Raw genomic sequence first — 27147 nt, forward strand, 5'->3', positions numbered from 1 at the left:
TTCCTGTAATATTGCTGTATGATACAGTTCTTCAAATTGTTGTTAATTATTTTTGCAATACTATTTGACAGCATCACAAATTGTGGGTGTAAATGGTAACATTTTTAAAAAGCCAAAACCCAGAAAATCAAACCCAAAATAATAAGCTTAGGCAGCAAACTTAGCTGTAAGCTTTATAAAATGTTCCTCACGGTTCATTATTACATTTGACTTTTCATTTTGGTACAGGTAGCAGATAGGAACTAGGTATTGCCTTGGTACTATTAGGTGCCATTATCATATTCTTAGGAAGAATTACTGCCCTATAGAAATATCCTTAATTTTACTTTCAAAATGTGTTCTCCATTTCGCGATTTTCTGCTGTTATGTTTTTTTGGATTTATCTTGGATATTGTCCATTACATATCACTACAAAGAGAATATATGTGTACAGCCAATGTCAAAAAAATAGTCTTTACTAACTACTGTCAAGCATGTGAGGGTCAGGTATTGATATCCTATCTAAGGAACTGTTTCCTATCAGTTTCCACAAAGCAAACTAGCACAAATTCCATGGGTTCAAAAGTAGTGGTGTACTATTTTTCCTCACAGACCTAATAAAATTCAATAATGTAATGACAAAAAAAAAAGTATGTGTTTAAAAGTAGGGCTTGTTGAAACCAGATTAGATAATTTATTTTAACTCCATTAAAACTTCTCTTTCGTCTCTCTCTGCTGAATAGTTGTCATTTTTTCCTGCAGCTGATCCAGTAAATTTTAAGAAAATAAAAAAACCCGAAAAGTCATTATTCCATTATCTCAACATGTAGCTAATAGAATCATCTTTATAGTTAACATTCACTATTCAGTGACTTAGTATTTTGGGTCACACACACTTTCTGCCACTTCCAAGCTTGATTTACTCCTGTTCACTGGGCTACCACAATTTAAGTGTTCACAATCTTGAAGCAAAGGTGCGACAGAAATATTGCACTCTGTCCTCTCAGAGTATTTAAAGTTTTCAACTGTGCCATAGGAATGGGAAGAACCTCTTAATCTGCCCAACAAATCCATGCCTACAGCTTCAATTACATTTCAGTCAGACTTGTTGATTTTGTTTCTATCATCAATCTTTGGTTAAATCCATCCTTTGTGAGGAAGTCAGTGAATGTAAACTCTTGTTATGTTTAATAGTTATCTGAGATTAATGCAACCCACTACTTTTTCAGTTATCTTGCTAATTATAGCTACTGAAAAAGTTTCTGCAGATTAATTTTAGGTCATGGCTGTTTTCAGCTGATTCTTTGGGGTTGAATGAATAAATTTGCTCCTTTCCAAATATTTTATAATTATTAAAGCAAATATTTCTTCATTTGTTTGCTACCTCTGAAAACTGCAACAGTTTAAGCAGCATAGTTTAGGGTTTTTTATTTTGATTCAGTATGTTCCTTTGTCATCACTTCAGTCCCCAAAATAGGACTTTACTGATGTACAGATTTTCATGCTAGTATTTTTGCACAGGAAGGAATTTCACACAATACTACCAGTAATTTCCCTGGCAGTATTCACAATCTGGAGTGATCAAATCTATGAGTGAAAGCTCTTGTTTGCTGAGTGCAGTCTGCATTTTAGAGCAGATAACATTTATTTTGTATGACTAAAAAGGCATAAAAAACGCTAATGAAATTTGCACATACTATGTTAGTGTCAGCAGAAAAAGAAGAAGTTCATTCTTGGTTCAGTTCCAGAAGCATCTTCTTTTCCCAAATAATACAGCACACTGAATCATAATGTGCCTGTAAAAAGTCAAATTTGAATCCATTAAGGAGTTGCTCACTAGAAGTTGGATATGCTCTAAAGCACGCTAAATTTCATTCTACTGAAGGAACAAAATACGGTTCAGGAAAAAAAGAGTCATAACACAAGTCTGGAATTTCTTAACTTAATTATACCTAATTTAATGTGAATTATACTTGATGTAATAAAGTGATAGTCAGAAGAAAAATGTTAGCAAAGAACATTGTGAAGAATGTACCACTCCACATCTATAGTCAATAGAATTAATGCTAGAAAATGTAAAAGATAATTAAAAGTAGGAAGTTATAATAACCCCAAGGAACTGTGATCATATGAATGCTGAAAGAAAAAGCAATTAAAAGGGGGAAAAGAATAATAAAGTTGTGTCTAAATAGCCAAGTTATGTTTTAGAAATGCTATGGCTGACTGTAGCTACAAAAGTACGAACATTGCATGAGCAAGCAGGATTTTCTCTTTGCTCTTTAGCGGCTTACATTTAGCTCACAGATGTCTTCTGTCTCAATTCTGTTTAATCCAATCAACTCACCTCACCCCACCCTGTCCTATACTTACCCATTCAAATGTTTTTTGGGGGTGAAAAACAGCTGCTTCTTCCTGCTAAAGTTGGCATATGGAATATAGCAAGAGCACTTCCTCTCACTCATCATGTGTCCATGGCTCTCAAGGTCAAAACTGCTGAAACCAAGGTAAAGGGAATTGAGTTTATTTAGTGTTGTATATGTCACCAGATAGTATTAGAGAAGTAGACAACTGCTGCGGGGCTGGAATGAGCTGTTGCTTTCATTCTTACAGACTGTTCTTCAGTGTTCTCTTCCTGAAAAAAGCCTCAAATTAAAAAGATACTTTATCCTATAGCACTGGCAGCAAGTACTGCAAAGTACATCTTATAAAAAGGATTTCAAAATATGTGCTGTTGTTCCACTTATGAGATAAAATTCTTGGAAGTGTCATAAAATTTTACATTTGATGTCACCAGTGATTTCCTAAGATTTTTCTTTTAAGTTGTTTTGACATATAATGAATAATCCTGTAGATTTTAACTTGTGAGATTTTTGCTTTGAAATACCAGAAGATCTAGAAAGGGAAAAATAGATTGAAAATCAAAAGTATTCTCAGATTAAAAAAAAAAAAAAAGTTTAAACTTCTGTGGCAATATCAAATTAAAAAAAAAATGAGGTAGAACGTGATAAAACTGGAAAAATTGCAGTGTTTTTATTTTTGTGTTGTGTGCACTTCCTTGGCTTACTCAAGTGAGCAAAGCATACTATACCTAATGCCTCACTACATTCCTAAGACAGGGATTAGGAATATTCTGGGTACAAAGAGAAAAATACTGTGCTTTTGAGACCAAAGGAAGTTGGTCTCTGACTTCAAGGCTGGGAACTCACCTACTGTAATTACATGTCAATATGTCATTGTCTCACAGCCGTCCTTCAGCTCTGTGATTTTCCCTTCAGTCCTCTCTCCCCACTTTTATTACTGTACCAACCTCCATCCAGGGCAGAAAAGGCTTCACAGAGGCCGTGGCAAGAGGAGGGGCAATGAATAAAGTAGAATCACAGGAAAAGTGCAGCTGCTCAGAGCAATGAAATGAAAAAGATTCCCACCAAAAATGTGCCAGACATTAAACTTCCAATGCTTGAAGTTATGTTCAGGGGAGTAAGAGGCAGCATGGCTGCCAAACTTACATGTGACAATATAGTTGATTACCATTACCACAGTGATGGTGTGCACTGTGGAAAGGAAGGGTTATTTGGCCAATTTTAATTTAGAATTAGAATACAGACAGTGCAAAGGAGCTGTATTTAGCCCACAAACCAATGTGGCTGAAGAGATTAATATTTCTCAGTTTTTGCTTGGCTTTGTTTTGATGTAGGGAAAAAAAAAAAGATCAAGACTGTCGTGGACTTTTTGTTATTGACAAATATCAGTTTCTGCAGGCATGATGGGTTAATCTCCTGTTGCATTAGAAACTAAAGCTCTTTGGTCTCTCTTCTTGTGGGAGATAGATGCAGTATTCAATATTTAGCACTTTACAACATTTAGCAATATCAAAATAGGTGGTTTGATATATTCACAGTGTTCCCACTTTTGTCAATGTTGGATGCTTCTGTAAATACAGTACCTGCCATGCAACCACTCAAAGAACTAAGGCCAGAAATGAATGTTAGAGTTGAAGTTTCATCCGCAGAAGCGTCTACTACTGCTTAGTAGGATCTCTTCTTTCCAGAGGGAGTTTGTTCCCTTTACAAGTCAAGATGTCCTTCCTGCATCTTTCGAATTTGTCTAGTTAGAACTTGTAGCTGTTTACTTCTTGTGCCTTTTCTGATAGATTAAAGACCCCTTAAGTACCTGGTATTTTCTGTGAAGGTACTTATCCATCATAATTAAATCATCCCTTGGAGCTAAACAGATTGACCTCTTTAGGGCTGTAGCCCTAATGAAGAAAAACCCCAGACATTTCTAGCTACATCTCCCTTTTGAGTCTCTTCTCTGTACCTTCTTAATTTCTTAATAACCATCAAGAAATGTCCTTCTACTTTTAGGAATGCTTGTAAATTGTTTATATAGTAGGTATACAGCAATATATGATAGAAAAAATTCCATGCATTATAGCCACACATTAGGAGCTGAAATGTACCAAAGAGCTTTGAGCACATTTATGTAATCAGCAACAGCAAAAATTCTGCCTAAATATTTTATTTTGAATTTTTTTTCACATTATGTTTGATAGAAATCTAGAATTATTTTCTGAGAATGCCTGATGTTAACATGGCTTTAGGTTTTACTGTTTTATGCCCTTTTGCAGGTTGTTCTGGTGAACCTGTTGATATGCATAATAGTTTTCTACACTGTGTACTATGTGGTCCTCTCTGTGTGCTTTGCAGTATTCAGGTAAGATTTCCCAGTCTTTAGTCTGATATGCTGGCATACTGCCACTCATGGGTGGAGTTATGCCTATTTAAAGGAAGCATCCAGACTGAGGAACATAATTTTTGAATTCAGTTAAACTGTTGTACCTGAACCTTCTTTCAAATTGGCAAGTGGAGACTCAAAACTAATATAAAATATTGGTTCTAATAGGCATCCTTGCAGTTACACCATGTAAATGAATGAAGAGAAGAGATGACATGAAAAAAAAGGAAAATAAAGACTTTATAGTCAATCAAAAAGACAAATTATATCCCCCTAGGAAGTTATTGATTATCACGCATAGCACCAAATTTCTTAAATAGAAGTTAGCAAGGGCAAAACCACAACTCAGAATGGGACTTAGAGAGCTTGCAAAAATCCAGAGTATTCTATTTATCCTATTTAAAAACACTCATAATATGTAATGTAATCTAAATTCTAAATACTAAATACTGAAAGTCTCTGTTTAAAATTATTCATTTTATTTCCACAGGATTAAAATGTTGGATGGTTTGGCACCTTTTGATTTTAAAACAAATCCCTCATGGATTAACCCATATTATTTAGGTAACTGAAGTTTCTTTATCTTTTTTTTTTTTCCCTCACTCAAGAAAATATATTGCATATGGATGTAAACTTGTTTTCCAATGGATAGTATTTTAAAGCTGTTTTAGTAATATCAATGATTTCTGTATTTTAACTAGTCTGCAATTAAATGTTGATGCATCTTGCAAGTGCTTCTCATTTCTGTACTGCTACTTAACATTCAAGTGATTTTTAGGCTTTTTGTTCAGTTCTTCTTCTGATCTTGCATCATCAGAAGAAAATGTCCTGCTTTGCCAGAATGCTTCATTTCATTGCAGAACAATTACCTATTCTCCATCAAGTTCCTTCACAAAGTAATTTAATTTGATTTTCATACTGCAGCAATGCAGCAAATTCCATATGAATCACTGGATTCAGATCAGAGAAATGGGTGACATTCAACTAATGGCAATTTTGCTTTGGTAATGCTTGAATACAGTGGGCATTAAAATATCAGAATTTGATTATAGCTCAATTCCTAAAAGTATCTTTATATGTTGTAATACAAATTTCTGCAATTTTTTTGAACCTCTCAAAATATATTCTTTTTCTTAAACAGCAATTCCTAAAAAAATACATGCACACATAAAATTTTACCAAATTTATAATCTATTTTACAAAGGTAAACCTCATAATCTGTCAGTAAAATATATAAAGCTCAAAAGTAAATTGGTTTGTAGCTTAAAAGAGAAATAAAAATGCATGGATGCTTGTACAGTGTTAATACTGATTTCAGATGAAGAAAGAACATTTATGTTATGCCAGTGGAAAAAAAATTAAAGCATATTCCATTAGAATTACTTTTCAGGGCCAAATGCAATTACTGTATCTCGACGTGATTTCCCCCCCAAATTTTATCAGTTATTTTGATGCAGCATGTTTATATGCCAAAGACAGCGGTATATTAGCAGCTATTTCATACCACCAATTAGAATTTTGTTCTGTCCATCCATGAAAATGCATAACTATCTCAGGTATTTTATCTTCTTATTGATATTGTTTGGAATATGAGAAGATGTCTTTCAAAACCGTGTTTGGTGAAAATATCCTGTTTTCTATTACAGTTCTTGTGATATCCTTGGAAATAACTTTCTTCCTTTGTGGTCTGCTCTTTGCGCTGGTTGTGGAAGAATGGGTTTGGGACTATGCTGTAACAGTTACTATTATTCATATCATCATAACATCAGCTGGTAAGTAGGTTTACTGCTAAATAGTATCACATAGTATCACAAGTTGAAGGACAAATCCACTAGGATTCATCCAATGTATTACTGGACTAACTTAATTTTTCCTAAAGCTAAATAAGTATGTATCTCTATTTTCCATCCATTTGACTCGTGCCTCTATTTAAATTCTCCCATTTAAAATGTAATTCTGGATCTGTAGCAGAATTTTAAACCATTATATTCTTATGAAAAAATCAGAGGTTTAGTTCATATTCTAACAATTCGTACCAAACAGATCCAGGCTAGATACAATTTCTGCATCTGGAAAATGTGTTTTTTTTTTTCAAAACAAGACATTAATAGTTGTTCATGTCTGGATATTTTAAGAACTACTCATTAACACTTTAGCTCAACTTCAGAGTAAAAACAGAGTTTTTCTTCTGCAAAGTCAGTGCAAAGGTTTTAAGTCAGATCATTTGAACTAAATCTCAATAAAGAAAATGAAGCATTTTACCACAGAAATCCCTTTCCCCCAAGAAACTCTACCCCTTAAAGGAAAGAAAAAGAAAATAATTAGCTGCTGTAAATGAGACCCATCATCTCTTTTTGCCAACACCTAGTAATCTGCTCCCTCTTCTCATGCTGTTTAGCAGAATGCTTCAATGGCTAATTAGGAAATATATTTTAACTCCATTCTTGCCAGACCCTATCTAGGGATTCTTTTCTCTTAAAACAGTGAGGTTCATATGTTTATTCTAGAATGCAGAAAAAGGAAAATATTCTTGACAAATTAGGACGCCCTCCCTACTGTATAGAGATTAATCTTCCATTTTCCATTGCTTTGTCCATTTGTCTTTCAGCACTTTATACAGATGGGAGATTCTCCAGTTCCCTAACAAATTAAACCAGACACCAACAGAGACTTTATCTTAAAAAATTAAGCATAATTTTTCATCTACTAAATTTGGTTTTCTTGAATTTAAACTACTGTTATTCCTCATTAATAATTTTTGCATTTGAATCAAGGAATTTACAAAAACTACCAAAACCCCCCTGTTTGTCCATAATTTTTACAGGGAGTTAGCTTCTGTCATATCGGATGATGTGTCTTGATGACCCAACAGCCCCAGATTTATCATTCAGGTGGCAAACCAAACCTCTGCTGAATGACCCTGAGCTGTCAGCACACGCAGTGTGCTTCCCAGCCCCCTTTAATACCCCTGTCAGCTTTCTTTGGGGGAGGTAATATGGGGTCAGAGAATGGCCCTGCAGTTATCCCACAGTGGGGATGTGGGTCAGCTTGGGTGTGGCCAGGGCAGGTGCTGGTCAGGACCTAAAGCATTTGTCATTTCAATATATGTAAAAAACATAATCTATGAAACATAACTAAGCAGACCCTTGACAGCATAGTGCACTGCTTACTTGTGCCATTCTTACTGTTTTAAAATTTACATTTCTACTTTTCCTCTTGCAGTTATGTCTGAATTCCCCCTGATGTTACACTGGTGGCTGGCATTAGGTATAATTCATTCTTTAAAACTTAAGTTGCTAAATCTGTGTAGAAAATTAGTGTTTATAATACTACTTGTTTCTATTAAATGTCTGTTGCCTCACTAATCTGAGATTTGCCAACATTTAAAAAGTACAGGCATTTTGTTCATACTTCTTTTAATGACACTGATAAATAATGCCGTACTAGGATTTTCCTCACCTTAGAAAAATCCTCTCTTTTAAGGCCAGAATATGCTCATCTTACACTAGTCTTGCAAACAAACAGCAGATGCATGACTTGAAATAAGTCATGATTAAGTCCTGACTAATTGAGATTACTCAGGACTTAATCATGACTTATTTAACCTGTAATAAGTTGAAATGTATCTCAATTCAGGTGTCAAAAAGACAGTTGTCCAAAGTTGTAGCCTTTCTTAATACCCTTTAAAATCAATGAAAAAAACAGGTACCTTCAGAGGCAAGATTTATAAACATTATGTACAAGTACTTACAATAGATGAGATGAATTTCAGTCATCACATTTCCTCAAAGTGAACGGCAAGACTACATTTCTGAATGTTTGTTTTTCTGTAAAATTAGAAGCATAGATTTTTACATGAAAAGTAGATTATCTTGAAAAACGGTAGTTAAGGGAAAAGGACTGGCTTCTGTTCTTCTTTCTTATATTATGGATCAACTGCTGCAATAAATTCCTAAGTGATGGGGAGAGATAAATTCCTTGTCCTACAACAGATTTTGCATTAGCAGTTGTGGAGGCTGATATCTTTTTAAGTAGTTAAAGCCTTGGGTAAAATGTTTAAGTAGGAAGGCTGTTTTTTTTTTTTTTTTTTTAATTGAAAATAAAATGAATGTCAGTTTAAAGTTTTATCATAAAGTTTGTATTCCACTACAAAAATTAATACAAAACAATTATATTGTTTCTTTCAGGATCTGGAGTAATTTCAATGATTTGTGGAGGACAGATTTTGGCATATTGCTTGTTCAAAGACAACTTCATTTACCCAATTCTAGATGATTTTTGAAAAGGAGTATTAGAACTTGCCTTTATATCTATGTGAATTCTATTGTTTCATTAATCAATGTAATTAAAATGAAGTTAGCAACTGTCTAATTGTAAGGTTAATATTTAGCTTATCAGACCTCTTGTATCTTATGTTTTTTGGCAATTTCATCACTTTCAGCTTTGTATGTACATTTTTCATTAATCAAGTAATTAGATACATTGTCTCTTTTTTAAAAACCAAGAAGCCATAAGGAGGATTAGAGCAATGGTGCAACATTCCTGCAAAATCCTACAAGTAGAAGGAAAACATTTATTTGAATGTAATGCTTTCAGGATGCCTGTTATTTGTTGTATTTTATGAAATGCTGACTCTAACTTAGACTGCTGTCTGACCTCTCACAAGCACTGAAAATCTTTAAAGTCACCCTATCTGGCATAAATCAGTGTAGGTTTAAAGCAGTCTTTACCAATAAACTCCTGGCAAAGAAGAATGGTTGCACTGCACATATCTCTGCGCCTCATTCCACCTTAAAGCTCTCACTTAGAAGCTGCCCAAGTCAATGTGAGGCAGAGGTACAAACCCTAATGTTGGGTTCACCCTTTTTTGCTTCCAGGGGTGCTACCAGCAAATGTTTTCTACAAAAGCTTCAGGCTATTCTCATGTCCACTAATGACCCATTCTCGGTCTGGCTGTGCTGAAAGGCAAATGCTACTGACACACTTTTCTACATATCTTTCTTTCTTCCCCAGCTACTGGTGGCCAAAGTGGGAGTTTATGGGTAGTGGTAATTAAAAACAACAAACAAACTGTAGTAGTGCCTTCAATTTACTCTTTATGTCTTTAATCATAATAAAGTTGTAGCATAAAAATTGTGAGAAGGCAACTTAGTTTTAAATATGAAATCCAGTGATTGGATTTCAACTGCAGTTTGTTCAGAAGAGGAAAACTAAATTGTTGTTTGCACAGGAGTGCTAAATGTTGCATTTGCCTTAATCTCACTCAACAGATAATGCCTCTGAAGAATCAGTCCCCTGCTTGAAGAATCAGTCCCCTGTTGATCTAATCAAATATCTTAAAATTTATTGCAAGTTTTGACATTTTCAATTACGTTTCAGTACTGAAAGTACATGTACAGTGGGAAGCACCATTGAGAAGGCTCCCAAAAGAAGGGGTTTGTTTCTCATGAATGATACATATGTAAGTCATTTTAGAGAGAAAGCCAATATGTAAATCCATAGCACTGAACAGATGTAGACTTTAGAGGTTTTTCAGCATAACATGCTGCATACTGAAGTCAGAAGGGATAATTCTGGAGAGTGAATAAACTGACTTGCAAATCTTCAGAAACATGACTGTGCAGATAACTGATACTATAGTTTGTAAAATGTTTGGGTACTTCTAGGTTTGCTTAATTTCAGAATTATAGAAATGGATGGGAAGAAAGTAAGGTTTACCGTATAAATTTGTATCCCTGTTCTCTTCCTCAGAGAGTTTGTGTGTATAGGTAGTGTGCCATGTGGCAGAACATGAGTGGATTAGATATAAAGTTAATCCATGGGTGGAACATGTTTCTGTTTTTAACCTGACAGGATTTTCTTCTATGTGTGTCAGCCCAGCTGTAGCTTTTATTTACTCTGCTGCCCAGTCTTAACATTTTTTGACTTTTATTTTCTATTTAAAATTTTAAATCACCAGCAAGAAATACTTTCTGACTAATATGAAGAGTGCTTTAGTCCCAGTATTTCTTCAAAGCACATACAACTAAGCCAGTGTTAGGAAATCAGTCACAGCAAGATCTCTGTCAAGGATTAAAAGCATTAGACTAGCTACTAAAGAGTCATTAGGTTTGTGCATTCCTTTCAGATATGGAATTGTGAGACAATTTCAGCATTATTTATTTCATCTTTTCCATCACTTCTATGTTGCGTCCAATGATAAATATTACACCTAATGTGAAAGTGTAGGCAAATTTCATATTGTGCAAATAAATATTAACATAGGAGCAACATGAGCCGTATTTGTGTGGCCATTACCTGGTTAGAAGCCTTCAGATGGTCAGCCTGGTTAGAAGCCTTCTAATACAGTGTGATTCTTAATTGAGGTACCAAAAGAGTACTTCTGAATATGACAAACCTGGCTGTTTCTGGAACAAAAATAAAGTGTCCCACTTGAGCAATTTGCATGTTACTAATTGATCACAGTCAAGACAGTCAAGGTGGCAAAGAAGAGCTGCTGGAAGAGACAAAGGGCACTGTATATACTTCCTGGCAGACCTGCTGAAGACAGCAAGAAAAGAGAGCTGCAGAAAGCAGAAGGAAAAGAGAGAAAACGACAACAGGGACATGTGTTTGGAAAAAAGGCACGTGAAAGGAAGAATTGAGAAGACACAAACAGACAAGATCGGTGAAAGAAGAATAAAATCTGCAGACTGAACTTTTAGCACTGGAGTCTCATGACATGAGACTCGTATGCCACTTGTGAGCAGCAATCTGTTTCTCTGCTGATGTACACATGATTCTAGAACAGGTGGTCTCCACATCCAGAGTTACAACTGTAATCTGTGATGTTATGCTTGTGGCTCCTGCTCCAGGATTTTCAGAATTCTTTGCTGCCTGACTCAGCCAGTCACAGGAATATTGTCTAATGTAGTTGTTGTGGGTTTAGTGTTATTTAACCCCTTGTGACACAGTCTAGCAGTCACAAGCTGCACATACCCAGGTATCAGTGGGGGTGTAATCAATCTAGAAAACATTACAAGCAGAAAGAGACTTCATCCACTTTCAGGCAGAGTCTGCAGAGAAGAAGATTAGAAGTTGCAAACAGAAATCGGTGGAACAGTACACAAATAGCATACCTTAATAATAACATACTTAGAGTCATTTTAAGATTTCTTTTCAGAGACAAGAAACTTCATCATGTCTAAACACCTACTGAGACAGATTACAGTTCTTGGTTCAGCCCTCTCTCTAAAGGGCCCTGCATTCATCCTTGCTCCAAATGGTCAAGTGTCTTTCTTGTAACAAAGAATGTGAGTGAAGGTGGGGGGGGGGGGGGGGGGGAGGTGGGGGTAGTTGAGGCTCTAAACATGTATCCTTAGGCTAATGTTTAGGAAAGTGGCTAATGCCAAAAAAAAACCCACAAACCTTGCTCTGGGAGCACTCAATCACATAAAAACCAAACAATATCAAACTACAGTACCGGAAACATTATGATTTTTGGCTGGCATTTTTGCAAAAATATCGATTAAATACTTATATTTTCCTAGTGTAGTAAAGAGCTGGTTGTTACAAACTAAGCCTGTCATTTTTCCAGCTCTGTAAATTGCTTGATCAACATTTCCATCTCTATTGTATACGAACTTTAAAAAGTGGGCAAAACAAAACTTGACACTACTCATTATTTCTGTATTTCTAAAAGTATCAACAGCTGGGGCACCAAAAAATACAACAAAACACAGTATGAATAATACTGAATTACCAGCAATATAGATGAGTCACCTGCAGCTTCCTGTGTTGGATATACATGCACAGGATTCCTGTGGCCCACAGTCTTTTGACCAAGTGAGCTTTGTTAAATTGAGAAAAGTGTGAAAACCTTACACATTCTTTATTTCATCATCTGGTATGTATGCTGACACACCATAAAGTTAGATCCACAGGTATTTAAAGATTTATTTAAATATTTTTTTTTTTATTTTCCAAATGTGATGTACTTGGAATATTTATTTCTTGGCTTAAGATCCTGTGTAATCATCCACCTGCTCAGTAATGTCTAATACTCTAATCTCTCCTTTTTTTCTGAGTTAATCATGGCCCCAGACAGCATGTACTCTCTCATTAGATGTCAGAGAGGATAAAGGTCTTAGGAATGGTTATAAAATTTGATGGTGTAATTAATACCTTTATTATTGGCTTTAAAACTTTTAGTGTGAGGCTATGTCCCAACCTCTCCTCTGCTCAAGGAGATTGATATGGATGCCTTTACAGCTGCTCTTCAGTTACACCAGGATAATTATGCCTGTTTTGTAGGGCAAGATTGCTCTATGATAGACTTAGGTCCTACTCCATCCATCCACCAATTCAAGGGACAAAAGGAATACCTTGAAGTTCTCTCCCAGTTCATACACTCAGGTTTCCTCTGCCAACAAGGGTGAAAAAAGGGAAAGATATGTGCCTAGGTGTTGTCCTGATATGTAGCATGGCATGAGCTTGGACTGGGGATTTGGGAAGCAACACTATGACACCAAATTCCACAATAAAAACCTGAGGAAAGGCCTTGGCCCCAATTTTTTCAGGTGGCCAAACCCTAGAAGACAGTTGCACTCAGATGGAAGGATGAATGGTTGAAACTGGAGCCTGTAAGGAAGATGCAAATTATGTCATTATGCAAATTATGACATCTTTGCTGTCACTGTCCTAAAATCAAGTTAGTTGCAGCCATTTTTGTTCATTACATTCCAGTGAAAATAAATCCTAATAGGAGATTAGGAGATTGCTGTGCATTTGCAAAACGATCTGTAAACAAAGGGCTGACGCTTCCAAAACAAAGATCTCTATTGGAACAACAATTTATAAGAGAACCACAGTATCTAGATGCTCTCTCAGAGAGATCTTGTCACCAGATTTTTAGCACACAAAGGAGAAATGTTTAAAAAAACCCATGGGTTATGGCAGAATGCTCAAATACATTAAGAATTACCAACATCCTAGCAGTCTTCAGAAACTTCTCAATACAAATTACCTCTAGATCAATAGCTTTTGAAATATACTGAAAAAAGTGCTTTGATACCCTTGGTAAACCTTGATGGGGTTCCACACATAGAAGTACCATTAAAATTGACAGAAAAGATCCATGTTTGATATTCCATATGGTATGAACTGAAAAAAATTTGTAGATACTAGCAAAATTGCACAAACAAATTCAACAGCAAATTATATTGACATTAATTCAAATTTAGTATTAAAAATAATCTGAATTATAAGGGATTGTTTTAACACAAATTCTCTGTAAAATTATAGCAAATCCTACAAAAGTCAGAGTACACTCCCAGGAGAGAGAAAGGCAGGCAGTGAGTGGCAAAGGCAGAGAGAAGAAGATGTTCCAAGAATGTAGCAGCTTCAGTACTGAGGAAGAATGGAAGAGAACTTAAAGGTGATGAGCCAAGTTACCTACCTCAGAGCAATTTTCCATTCTACTTGGAGACGTGCTGGTAGCTAGTCTTGGCAAAACTTTGCAGTAAATAAATGACACACAAAAATTCATTTCAAGACACCCCAAACCATCAGTGAACATAGTTGATTGGGTTTTGCTTGAAAGAGAAAAAAAGTGAACAGTGTCAATGTAGGTTCATTTCAGTCCCATTAGATCTCAGTTCAGGACAGACCCCCAAGGGTACAAGCAATGACAGTGGAGACATTGAGATCTAAAGCAGTGAACTCCCTAGATCCCCTGAATTCATCAGTCAATTATTTGGTATGCTATGCTTTACAGCAGATTTTAAAGCATTCAACCCTTGCTTTATAAATAAATTTTATTTCCTGAACATTTGTCATTGAAACATTTATAGAAAAATGAAAATTGTAATTGAAAAGCAACTACAGTTTTTCCATTGTCAGGAAATGAAACAACATCAGGTCTTCAAGTTTTGAACAAATAAAGTCAGTTTTGAATAAAAATAAAGTTCTGTTGAACTGAAATTTTCTCACAAAAATCTGTTTAGACCAGAAGGCAATTTTATTGAAACAAGCCTTTTTCCCTCAAATGATAATATTTCAGACCTTATTTGTTGTATGTATTTTTAGAATGTGTTATGTATCATTAGATAACATTTACAGACTGTTCCAGTTGCCGAGGTAACTATGTTATTTTAATGATCAGCAGAGAGGATCATTATGTAAAACATTATGTTAATTTCAAACACAGAAAATTGATGTCTTGCTGTTACCTTGAAACCGCACCTTTTTTTTTTTCCCTTAAAGTGCATTTTTCCATGAAAATTAATGGTATAGCTAAGTGCTTGAGTATCCTTTTCAAAGTGATTCAGGATGGCTTTGAAGGAAAATAAGGCAAAAAAATTACACCTGACAACCAACTAATGGCAGATGAAGAAATTCAAACCACCGTATTCTTTTACAGGAAGAGTATAGGAAATTTTTTTCCATATATTCTTAATAAACATGGACAGTGTGCAGGAATTTTAGGAAAGCACATCTATAATTTCATTTTTAACTTTGAAATATATTACTGTTTTATTAAGGAAAGCAAATTATAAAACGTATTTAAGTTCTGTTTATGATAAAATGTGTGTATTGTCCATGATACAGACCATCAGATGAAGATATTAAAAACATGACACTGAATTTTTGCTGCCTTTATTAGATTATGTATGCATAGGATTACTAGATTATACCAGTAGTACAAATGCCATGCATTTACAATTCTACTGCAATCACAAATGCTCCTTCTGAGCCACTTTCTGCAGAGAGAACCTTGCTGGTGTTAGTAGTTCATGGCGCATATCTGTTCTCAACCTAATTTCTCCATTAAAAAAATTCAAAATTATCCAAACTATATCTCACATAAATTCTAGCGTTCATAATGACAATTGCTGCTGTAGTACACCAGCCTCACAATGGAAAATTGTCTCAGGCTACCAAATGCAACTCAATTTTGTCACCAGAATCTTCTTTCGCCTCTTCCCTGAAGTTTTACCTGCAGATTGTGTTGAATTATGAACGCTTCATTCTCCAGGTGGAACTGGATGCTTTTATGTGTCAGAATATGATATGCTCAAGACATCTGAGAGCTCCTATATCCTCCTGATACTCCATCATAATCACCTTATCAATTTTAGAGTCAGTGAACTCTTCTGACAATACTCAAAGTGCATTTTGATGGAGTCTATACTTATACGGACTGTACCTCTTCATTCCATGGAGCTTACTTGAATCCTTTCCCAAGGATTTCCTCTGCAGGCAAAGCTCTGACTTCAAAAGGTGGTAGTTCTTTTTCAGATATTTCTTTCAGATATCTTCTTTACCCATAATTACACCTAATACACTGCTCCTCTGTTTCAACCTCACTACCCCGACATGCTCATGTGGCACACTGAGGTTTGCCAATTTGTACACAGCCAAATGAGGATTGCAAGTGGAAAATGTAAGAACAGGAAAGAAACCTCAATAATTTTATTAAATCAGCTAGATACTGTAAAAAGAACATATGATGATCAGCTGGGAATAAGCCATCTATTAGCTCATAGGATTAGGAATTTATTTCCCTCTTCCAACAGCTTATGCCTCACTTGTCCACTATGGGAGACCAAATACTTTATCTTGAAAAGCTCTGTTTTCATCCTTAGCATGGTGAAAATAGTGGGCTAAATGTTTAGTCCTTCAAATTATTTAAAATTTTCTGATGTATAGCTTTCTGCTAGAAAATGATGATTACTCAAAATCTAAAAGTTCTTTTTGTAGAAATCTTCTGACAGAATATAAACATGTTACCCTCCTGACTACTGAAATACAGCTGAACATGATGCAAAAAAAAATAAGTCAAAAATGGTATAAAGCGAAGCAATACTGAAACAAAACTCCTGAAGTGTATGTTTTATTTCAAACATTTTGGAAGGCCTTTTTAGAATTTGTAAAACAGACTTTTCAGAATTATTTTTTCATGGAAAGTTTAAATTCTTGCAGGGAAAAAAAAAAAGGAAAAAAAATGAATATCTGAGACGAATTTTTAGTCTAGCAAGATGACTTAAACATTTTAGGGAACAAACAGTTTGAATTTTAATAGAATTTTAAAGCTACATCAGATTGTTGATCTTTCTGAAAGAAAAAAAAACTGCTATATGGATAAATACAAGCATGGATTTAGCAAGTAAGTATTACTTAAGGAACACAACTGAGAGATAGCCAATTTTAAGAAGAAATATGAAAGGGAGATCATTAAGTACAAAAAAAAAATAAGCCAACTGTGCTAAAGCTGATAGAGATGAAACGCTTCCTCCATAAATGCTGTAGAGAGCAGCATGGAGGATGAGAACAAGCTAGCAAGTGAAGGACAAATATTTTGGATTGACATGAGCTACACAAAAGGAAGTACAGAAAGAATTTATGGAGAGTAAAATAATGGCATTGATGAAACAACAAACTTGAGGACATGCGATATAAAAACATATATACAATAAGAAAAAAAAATATCCAGGTTGCAGTATTTGCCCACTACCAAAAAAAGTCCCAAAACTTATTTTAACTATCTACATCATCTCGTACATGTTTACAGAATCTGTATTCTGTCTGATTCATCAAACCCTCCAAAACTAAAAACACTTTTCCCACAAATCTGACACTGTCAAGAATGCATAGACAGAATGGATTAGAGACAACAGGAAACCACAAAGTGAGTTAAAATTCCGACTCTCTATGGGGATTTCCAAACAAAATAAAATTTACTGTAGCCAGCTCTCTTCAAGATATATATATAGTGAATATGAATATGTATATATATATATATATATATGAATCAATAATAGCTTACAGGTAGAAACTTCTAATTTATAGCAAACATTTAAATTATATCTTTGTGGCACTAAGCTTACTTCCAAGCTGTCCACAGACATCATATACTTTCTGATGGCTGGAACCATTTCATGTACTGTTATTTTTGTTTATAAGTTTCAGTACTTTGAATGTTATTTACACAGTGAAATCCTTCATTAGAGTAAGTAATTTAATCAAGCATTTTGAGTCAGAAAATATGAAATACAGTTTCGTGTGCAATCTTTCCTCATAGAAGGTTTTGCATTATGAATGTCTTTGAATTACACTTAACACATATAACTTTCTTCAAGAGTCTTGTCTTGTTCAGTGCCCACAGTGGATGCACAAGAAGAGGAGAATAAGGCTGAAGGGATACTCTTAATTTGGAGTGCACCAGAAATTAAGTAATTAATATTCATACATTTGAAAATGTGGATCTACTCTTCTAATTGCTTGTTCTGTGATCATTTAGGTTGATCTTCACAGCAAAAAAAGATCCCAGAATTTTCTCCACAACCCAAATCAAACAGATGTAGAAATTACTTATATGTGGTTTATTATGAGGAAGTCATTCACTGTAGAGATGAAATTTCAAGAGACCTAAGATCCAGTAGTTTTATATCTGGGTTTTATATAGGTAATATCAGTTTTTCAGTACCTTTATGGTAACACCAACAATGTTTTATTGCTCCCAGCCTTAATTTGTCTGCCTTCTGCTCCAGCCCTTTCGGTTCTTACTGGTAGATTAAAGAACTATGACAAATCCTCCTGAGTAAAAGCTAACACCCCATAATCAATCCACCTTTCCTTCCCCGTCCTCTGCTGAGCTGAATGGAGAGCAGACATCGGTTTCGTACGGCGAGGCAGGTTGTCCAGGCCAACAATCACCTCCCTTGCCCCTCGTTTAACTCTTCCCAATTGAGCAGCGGTTGCGAGTGGCACCGTGCGGGTCTCAGCGTGCCTTACGCTGGGACGGGACCGGCTTCCCCCTTCCGCGGGGCACCCACGCCGCACCTCCCCGCCCGTGTTCCCGCACCTCCCCTTCTATCTGTCCCTGGTCACGGTGCCCCCGCCGCCGGCCGGCGCTGAGCGGAGCGGAGGGCGGGCAGCGGCCGGGGGCCGCCCCGACGGCGGGGACTCCCCGCGCTCCACTGGCGAAGCTGCGCCGGGGTCGCGGCCCAGCCGCCCCCAGCTGCCGCCCCCTCCCGACCCCCGGGCGGGCGGCCGGAGGAGGGGGAGAGGTCGGACCGTCCCGCGGGGGGGCCCGGCCCCGCCTCTGCCGGGCGGGGCGGCGGTGGCCGAGTGTCCGCGGCGGCGGCGGCGCGGGCAGGGCACGGCCGGGGGGCGAAGGCGCTGCCGCCCGAGGGGCCGAGAGCGGTGAAGCAGCAGCGAGGAGCCGCTGACGGAGGAGTCCCCGGGTAGCGGCTCCTTTCGCATCGCGTGTCCCTCCCGGCCCCGAGGCAGCGGCGGGGAAGGTGACCCGGGAAGATGGTGACCGTGGTGACGAAGCTGGTGCACTACCTGCATCTGAGGTAAGGGCGGGCGAGCGCGGCCGCCGCGCTGCTCCTCCCGCCGGGCGCGACACCCGGCAGGGAACCGCGGCGCGGTGCGGAGCGAGCGGCAGTGCGGGGCTGTCACCGCGGGCGGGAGCGTGTCCTGCCCCGGCCGGGCGCTCCCCGCCGCGTCCCGCTCCGCTCCGCTCCCCTCCGCGTCCTGCTCTTCCCAGCCGCTCCCGAAGCGCGTCTTGCGGCACCGCAGGACAGCAAGGCGCGTTTGTGGAAAAAACGCGAGTTATCGGTCTAAAGTCTGGAAATCGGTGTCCCTACCCTTTGTGTCGTGTAATTATAGTAGCATGGATTAGACAAATTGCATATTTACTTTTTAATTTTTTTTTAAAATACGACTTCTCTCAGGGTGCATTACTAAGGCGTTTTCCCCACTATCATCTATTCTAATTAGAATTCAGACGGCAAATACAAATATTTTTGCACTGAGTGGAGGGAAAGCAAAAAAGTGCGCACTCCTGATGATGTTCCACTTGTGTTTTGTTGAATCAGTTTCTCCCCTGTATATGAACAGCTCATGTACATCAAAAGAGTTGACTGAAAATTTAAACAGCATGTATCAAGAATAGCAAACAGAAATTTAATTTCTGAACATAATGATATTTTAGTGTAGCATTTTCACATAAGGCTGCTCTGAGAGTTGATTTCATTACCTATTTTTTTCAAGTTAGCCATAGGAATGAGTGGAAAAATGGCAATCAATTGTACTGTAACTTTTTATTGGTATGATTTAAGAATTGATTCCTAGAATACCTGCAGTCTGTAGATATATTTAAAAAAATTATTGAAATAAAAACATTTTGACATGAACTGCATGAGAGAAGTATGTAATATTACAAGTTTTACCTGTTTTTTTTTTTTCACACTGATTTAACTGCTACCACTGTTACAGACTTCTGTAAGTCTGACCAAAATCACAGCTCTAATTTTATAAATTTATGTGGTTTTATATTGTGTTACTTTGCTGGGCAAATAGAGAAGGAAGTCCAGAAGGAAAAACCTCTACCAATTCCTTGCTCCTGCCTTTCTTCTGTTCTCCTCTTACAGTGGTTATTTGTTTAAAGGAATATTCCTGCTGATTTTGAACCAGAGCTACATTACTCTATTTGCTTTATAAACATCAGACTAAAAAAGTCTCAGCCTCAAAGACTTTATAATATAAAGGGAATTAGGTAACAGCAATTAGTGCAGACAGCTGAATGAATGCAACAAAGCAAAAAAGTTAGCAGCCTGATCACTGTCAAGTATTTTGTAGATATCATGAGAAAAGATGCAAAAAGGCTGACAAGTTCAATGAACTTTAAGGATGTGCTTCTCACGCTGGATGAGCATGAAGGCATTGAGAAGGAGTGAAAAGCATATCTGAAAGTTTAACAAATGTCCTGGTCAGTGCCCTGGCTGAAGGCAGAATTTCAGTAGTTTAGTACTGGGTGAAAGAATAAAATAAGGGAAGATGTTAAGAAGTCAATCAATTTGCTTTTATATGAGAAGTAGAGCTGTTGAAGATACAGCTCAAAAGGGACACAGTAAATGCAACATTTGAAAAACTGAAGGTTATTAGTCCTAAATGAACATGAGTAAGGATAAATTTCCATTTGTCAGTGCTAAACTATGGGATAGATACTTCACTGAGTATTGCTGGAGTGGTAAACAGTGGCAGTATCTGTCAGGATATAAATGAGCAAAAGCTGTTCCCTAAAACCACTACTCATCAGCAGGACAAGGAAGATTTGCACGTTTGGTCATCTTTAGTGAGTCTGTAGGCTTAAAGTGTGGATTGATTTTAGCAAGATCACAAAATACTTTTTTTCCCATTCATGTCACAAAATCATGATAGATAGGAGATGGATGTTTCAGTCAATATCAGTCAGACATAAACAGCTATTATTATTAGATATTAGCAGGTGCTTATTATTTGCCTCCCATAGTAAGTGCCCAGCAATATAAAAATGAATCCAGAAAACAGTAATGTAGAAATGAGTGCATACATATGAAATTGTCTGACATATTTTTGAAATACTATGATTTCTGGTTAAATAATTTTAATAGGCTACTGGATAGCCACACCATAATATTTATTTTACTACTCATGAGAATGGAAGTAGCTGAAAACCAATTAACAGCAAGGAACCCAAAAAAATTCATTGTCAGACTGAGTTAAGAATAGTTAGGTAGCCGGTGTGATGGGAAAAATGCTTCTCATCAGCATTATGCTTTTTTCTCACCCTAGACAGAACTGCTATGGGTACGTTGTAACTCCTGTATTCTGTATAAATTCTTAACTGTTTAGTCCCAGTCCATGAATTTAATTTTAAGGTTCTGCCACAGTTAAGTGAATAAATACTATGCTAATATATATTAATAAAATTATATTTAAATACTAAAAATTGTACTTCATAAATTTCTAAGAATAGAGTTTGTGACAAGATTAGACTATGACAGTAAAATAGTACACTGGGCAGCACAATTACTATAATCAGATCCTTAGAGAATAGTAACTGTGCCCTTAATTAAGGTTTTACTGAGAAGTAGATAATTAATTCAAATCACTTTATGACTTGCACAGTTAGCAGCAATGTGGACATCATAGGAACCTGTCTCTGAATCTGACACCTTGTAAAAACTCAGGATCCTGAAGCTACAGGAGTAATACCTTAGGCACTATACAACTTGTTCCAAAAAGTCCCCTTTCTGAAAATCAGAAGTAAACACACTGATGCAGTGCTCATGATGGTAGAAGAAATCATGTAGCAGCACTTGGTCTTTTATACTTACCTCAGCTAATTAACCCTCATAGAGCATGGTTCTGTACCCCATTCTGCTGAGTCATAAACTTCTGATTAGTTTCACTCAGACAAAAAGCAGGGTCGCTGAATGGGAATGGATCAGCCAAGAAACTAATTGTAAAAATACTAAATTAGGTTCTCAGCAAGGCGAAATGCTTTCATATAAATATACTTAATGTAATTAGCTCTGTATAAGTAAAGATTGTGCACCAAGTGAGAGCAAAGTGGTGCACAAAAAAAAAAAGAAAAGAGCAGTGATTCTTGAGAACAACAAACAAAGGAGATGGCAGCAGATAGAGCAGTTTGCAATGACAACACCAGGCAACACAAGCAAACTGAAGACAAAGATGTAGACTTATGAATATAAGACATTCATGGGGAGAGTGATCATTTGAAGCTACCAAGGAGATTTCCATAGTAAATTGTATTGCAGAAATTCAAATATGACTGGTGTAGTTCATTTTAGGAAGTGCAAATTCTTAAGCTACACATGTAGAAAAGCACTGTCCCAGGCTTGAAATGCTATGTTGGAAGTTCAGTTTTTTTATCAATTAATTATTAGTTTTCACAACCTGTCTCTGAAAGTGGTCACATGAAATACAACAAGATTTTTAGTTGAAGCAGCAACTAATAATACTATTTTGGAGCTGTCATGAGATCCCTGCTTTTTTATATGAATTTTTTATATCTTTAAAAAGTTGTCAGCAAATAAAAATACTTCTGCTGACACTGTCAGTTACATCTGATTCCAGCACCTTTACACTCACCAAAAGATCTCACTTAGGTTGGGCATCTTTGAAATGGACATGAACTTTATGATCTGCTTCTTAAAAATGTATGGTTTGGGTCTGCATGTTTTAAGATGTGGCTGATGGACTGAATCCTGCCTGACCGATGTTCCTAACTGGCCTGCCACATTTTTCTCAATGGAGCTTTGGTTCAAGAAGTTTGGGCAAGACATTATACTGATGCTACTCCAACACCTCAGCATGTGGTGGTGCATGGTTTTCTTGAGGAAGGAGCATCTTCCCTTATCCTCTCTCCTGAGAGGATGGAGAAGCAGAGGAAGGAACACAACTACCTCAAGCTTAGAGGTGCAGCAGAGGTTGAAGTTGCTGTTACAAAAACGCACAGTCTGAACCTCTTGGTTCAGCATCCCTGGCTACCATACTAGGGCAAAGGGTTTCCCTGTGAGATTTTTTCAGAAGTTTCATGTTTCTCTTGGAGCATCCCTGGGAACTATGATGATTTCTGGGCTTGGTACTAGTGTGGCCATCTCTGCTGGTCAAGTAAAGGACACAGGGTTCTGCTGAGTGCTGCAGTGGAGGTTATAGAGCACAGGTATTATTTTATGGCTCCTTATGCTTTTGCAGTAGCATACAAATGGTCTGCACAGACCATTGGCTGGTCTTATATTCTTACCAGCCCCTGCTCTCCCCTCAAGCCAAAGGTATACTTGTGAATGATTTTGTTTGATTTGTAAAATTATACCATAAAAAAAAATCATTTTGGGACACACAGACCTGATGTTGTTGTGTTGTTGACTTCTGAAGTTCTTGAATTCATTTTCTTTTAGAAGCTTAATGTGTCCTTAACATTTTTAAAAAATATCTAATGTAGCCACTCTCTATTGTTCCTTATACCCTGGTGTAGACATAAGGATGCCAGATTGAAAAGAACTTTCTATCTCTCTGAGTGCTACCTTGTAGTTTATAAGAAAGCCACTGTCTTTAATCTACTTCATGGACTGAGCTTTTATAAAGATTAGGCTATTTGTCCTTTTTGATGTGTGTGCTGGAACCATGCTCCTCTTGAAATTTAGAAATGAATTTCTAATTTTCTGCCTACAGTTGCCAGTGGAAAGTTTCTACATATTTCTTTTGTATTGATATTGTCTGTGAAAGGAAATTGATTTTCCCACCTAAGATATATATGTTCGTGAGTACTCACAAGCAGGAATATTGTTGTTGCTTCTTAGCTGCTCATGCTGAGTAGACTCTGCTCTTTTCCACGTGATTGTCCACATTTGACCACATCTTTCTCGATTATGAGTGATTGAAAGTGACACTACAATTTTACTTAATGTGTGATCAATGCCTGTGATATTAAAAGTCTGCTCTCTAGCCTGATATAGCTAGATGTACACAAAACTACCTATACCTTTTTATTGCTGTACAACACTGTGTTTGATGGCTGCCTTATAACCAATTAGTATCTGTCATTTCAAACTGATGAGCCCTCTGGCTTATAGCATAAAATGTAGTTATTAAGTCTATTACATTCATGCACTTGTGCATGTTTTTTTATTTTTTCAGTCCTTTCATTAATCAATTTTTCCTGTATAATATCCTGGACTTTCTCTAAATTGATATCCTTAATTTTATAATACCAGTGAATTTCACATTCTTCTTTCTGTGCCAAAGTTATGAATGAAAATATCAAATAATAAGATCATTAGTTGGAGGAAACCCAGAGAAATCTTAATAGGAAGACTCCCCCAATTCATTGCTTTGCTTTTCAATGAATGTATTGCTGTCTCTTTTAAGATAAACCTTTCCCTCATTTACAAACTTGCACTGGTCCCACTGTCCTGTTTATTTAGCTCTGTATGTAGTTATAGTCCTTATGTGTTCCAGTGTCAAATGCAATACTGAAGGCCATATAGGATTCATCTCCTGCAGCCCCTGCTCCTTAATACATGTTATTTTATTATTAAAATCTGTATCTACCTTGGTAAAGGTAAATAATGCCTCGTATTTTATCCCAGTTTTCCATTTACTGCTGCGTCTCAAAATATGCTTTCCTTTGGAGCTCTTAAAAAAGACTTGCACACTGTCAAGCTCAGAGTAACAGACATAAAATTGCCAGTTTTTCTCTTTCTGAATTATATTTGTGATTCTTATGTTGACATTCTCTGGTAGTATGGCATCACTTGAGCTGATAGATTATTGTAATCACTTACTATTGAATTCTTAGGGAAATTATTTCAATATCTAACAGATGATTATCTGTTCTGCCTGCCTTAATTTTAACAAACCTTAAAAACTTTGCTTCTCACTTGAATACAATGTAGTGTTATCCACAGATTTTCAGGACTAGTCCGGCTTTTGCTGTCATTATCCTGACACAGTATGGAGTTGGGAAGTTTTGAGATGGCCATGCCAACATTATCTTTGATCTCAACTACATTCTTATTGTGCAGCAACTTCATTGCCATTTAATTTCTCATTTTCTCTGTACTGTCCAAGAATACTATACATAATTTAATTTATATTGTTAGGCGTCAAGAGCTGTCAACTGTCAGGAGCCTGCCTGACTTTTGGCAATTTTCACTTTATCCCTACATTTTTGACTTTTAAGACAGCACTTTCTTGCCATCCCCTGCTGCTCCTCCCTCTTTCTTCTAGACTTTTTGCTCATACCTTATGCAGTGTTTAGATAAATCCATTTATTTTCTCAACTGAAGATGCTGCTCACTTGTCAGTGATCTTTATGGAGCTCCCAACCCTTTTCCTTCAGAAGATACTGAAGATCTGAGAAACCTGTGGTGAGGCTGTGGAACAGAGAACTCAAGGTCTTTAGGCTTGGGAATCATCTGTGTGTAAGCCTGAACTCCTATTTCTATTTAAAACCAACATGCAAAGAAAAAAGCATGCACTCAGCAAAATGCTGCTAGTAACTACATGCTGTTTAAAGTTGTCAATTCAGCTCATTTTGACTACAAAGGGATTACTAAATGATTGTATTTCAAGCTCTGCAAAGAAATCACCCTTTTCCACCAGCACTTTTGGCTCAAGAAAAGGATATTTGTTCATCACTGCTTTGAAACGGCTTAAACCACTTTCTGACCAATCTATGATAAATCACAAAAGAATTCTCAGAGTGAATGAAGAATTTCAACCTAGCAGTTTTCCTTCAATTGAACTTAATTAGATCTTTGACTAAAGGCCATCACTGATGTTTTGTTATCATTTAATTTCTCACCATTCTGTTCCATGGGATACCTCCTGCAAACCATACAAAGGCAGGAGGATTATGAGAGCCCAAGGAACATGTCCTTGGACACTCACCATTTCAGCATCTCACTGATAAGAAAGCTTGCCAGATGCAATAGAAATGGAGACACTTGTACTGTTTGGAGGTAGAAGGTGACCTTTGCCACCAAGGGGAAGGATGGTTGGCAGATATTTTCCGGACAGCATCTCCTCTCTCTGATACTCCCTGGCAAACCAGGCATGGCCTTGGCTGGGTAGCCCACATGGTGGTTTTTCCAGCACTGAAAAGGAGATGGCTGCAGTAACTGTGGGCTTGTTTTCCTCATTCTCTTAGGGAGTACAGCAATATGTGTGGCATACACATAGATTTTAATTCCCTCACTATTCCTGCTCAGGCACTTACTTCCTTCAATCCTTCCTGACATAGCATCTCAGCAAAACTGAATGCATTAAGAATTGAAAAGCCTAATATTACCTTTTTTTTTTTTTCTGCAAGAGTGATCAATAGAATCAATGGATACTTGATTTCTATAATGTAATTAGTATAATTTTTTATCAGCCTCATTCCTCCATTACACTTTCAAGACTTCCTTCATAATATCTGGATTAAAAAAAGAAGCCAGTGTGGCCATCAGAATCCATCAGCTTGGAGGGAAGGGTTGCATACCTTCAATAATTTTTCTTTGTGTACCATAATAATCAAAATAAGAAACAGTGCTGTATAAAGTAAGATTTGAGTGAATATTAATAGAAAATCAACTCAAGAAAATAATATAGGCAAGCACATTTTACTTACTAGAAGTCAGCAACCTAGAAAGAGCTTTAAGGCACTATGTGTCCCACTGAGCTGCAGAAATTTGAATTTGAATCTGATAGAGGAATTAGAAATTCAGACATTTTGTGGACATACTGATACATAAGTCAAGCAATGTCATGGCAAGAACTTGGTGATTTTGAGAAAAAACAGTAGATAGTTGCATTTGTAAAAAATATTCTTCTTCGGGAGCATACTAACAAACAGTGACAGCAAAGAAATGCATGCCAATGCTATTAAAAATGTCCACTTATCCTGAAATGCAGAATACAAGAAAAAACAAAAAAAGAGTCATGAATGCCATTTGGAGGCAAACTCAACACAAAAAATGTCCAGCAGAAAGGAAGTAGTCATAGGCATTCAATAAATTTAATGGTTTTAAGAACAGAAATGCTAATACTTCATGTCAGCTGGAAAATAAGCTTTAAGTCAAGATAAATATCATTTATGAAGCTAAAAATTCTGTT

The 27147-nt window shown here is 36.8% G+C and overlaps 1 protein-coding gene across 1 annotated transcript; it reads left to right on the forward strand.

Moving 5' to 3' along the window:
* Positions 1–2450: 2450 nt before the first annotated feature.
* TMEM244 (transmembrane protein 244) lies at positions 2451–8995 on the forward strand. Its single transcript, XM_053972250.1, has 6 exons — positions 2451–2483; positions 4607–4692; positions 5204–5277; positions 6360–6485; positions 7936–7980; positions 8901–8995. The coding sequence occupies exons 1-6, from the start codon at positions 2451–2453 to the stop codon at positions 8993–8995; spliced, it is 459 nt and encodes a 152-aa protein (XP_053828225.1).
* Positions 8996–27147: the final 18152 nt, after the last annotated feature.

Source organism: Vidua macroura, chromosome 3, assembly GCF_024509145.1.
Source record: "Vidua macroura isolate BioBank_ID:100142 chromosome 3, ASM2450914v1, whole genome shotgun sequence".
Taxonomy (NCBI): Eukaryota; Metazoa; Chordata; class Aves; order Passeriformes; family Viduidae; genus Vidua; species Vidua macroura.

Bases quoted from the DNA above. Each gene is read 5' to 3' on its own strand.
- TMEM244 (XM_053972250.1), top strand. From the start codon at position 2,451: ATGGCTCTCAAGGTCAAAACTGCTGAAACCAAG. The intron at 5,278-6,359 runs GTAACTGAAGTT...TTTCTATTACAG, and splicing joins GATTAACCCATATTATTTAG to TTCTTGTGATATCCTTGGAA. The intron at 6,486-7,935 runs GTAAGTAGGTTT...TTCCTCTTGCAG, and splicing joins TATCATCATAACATCAGCTG to TTATGTCTGAATTCCCCCTG.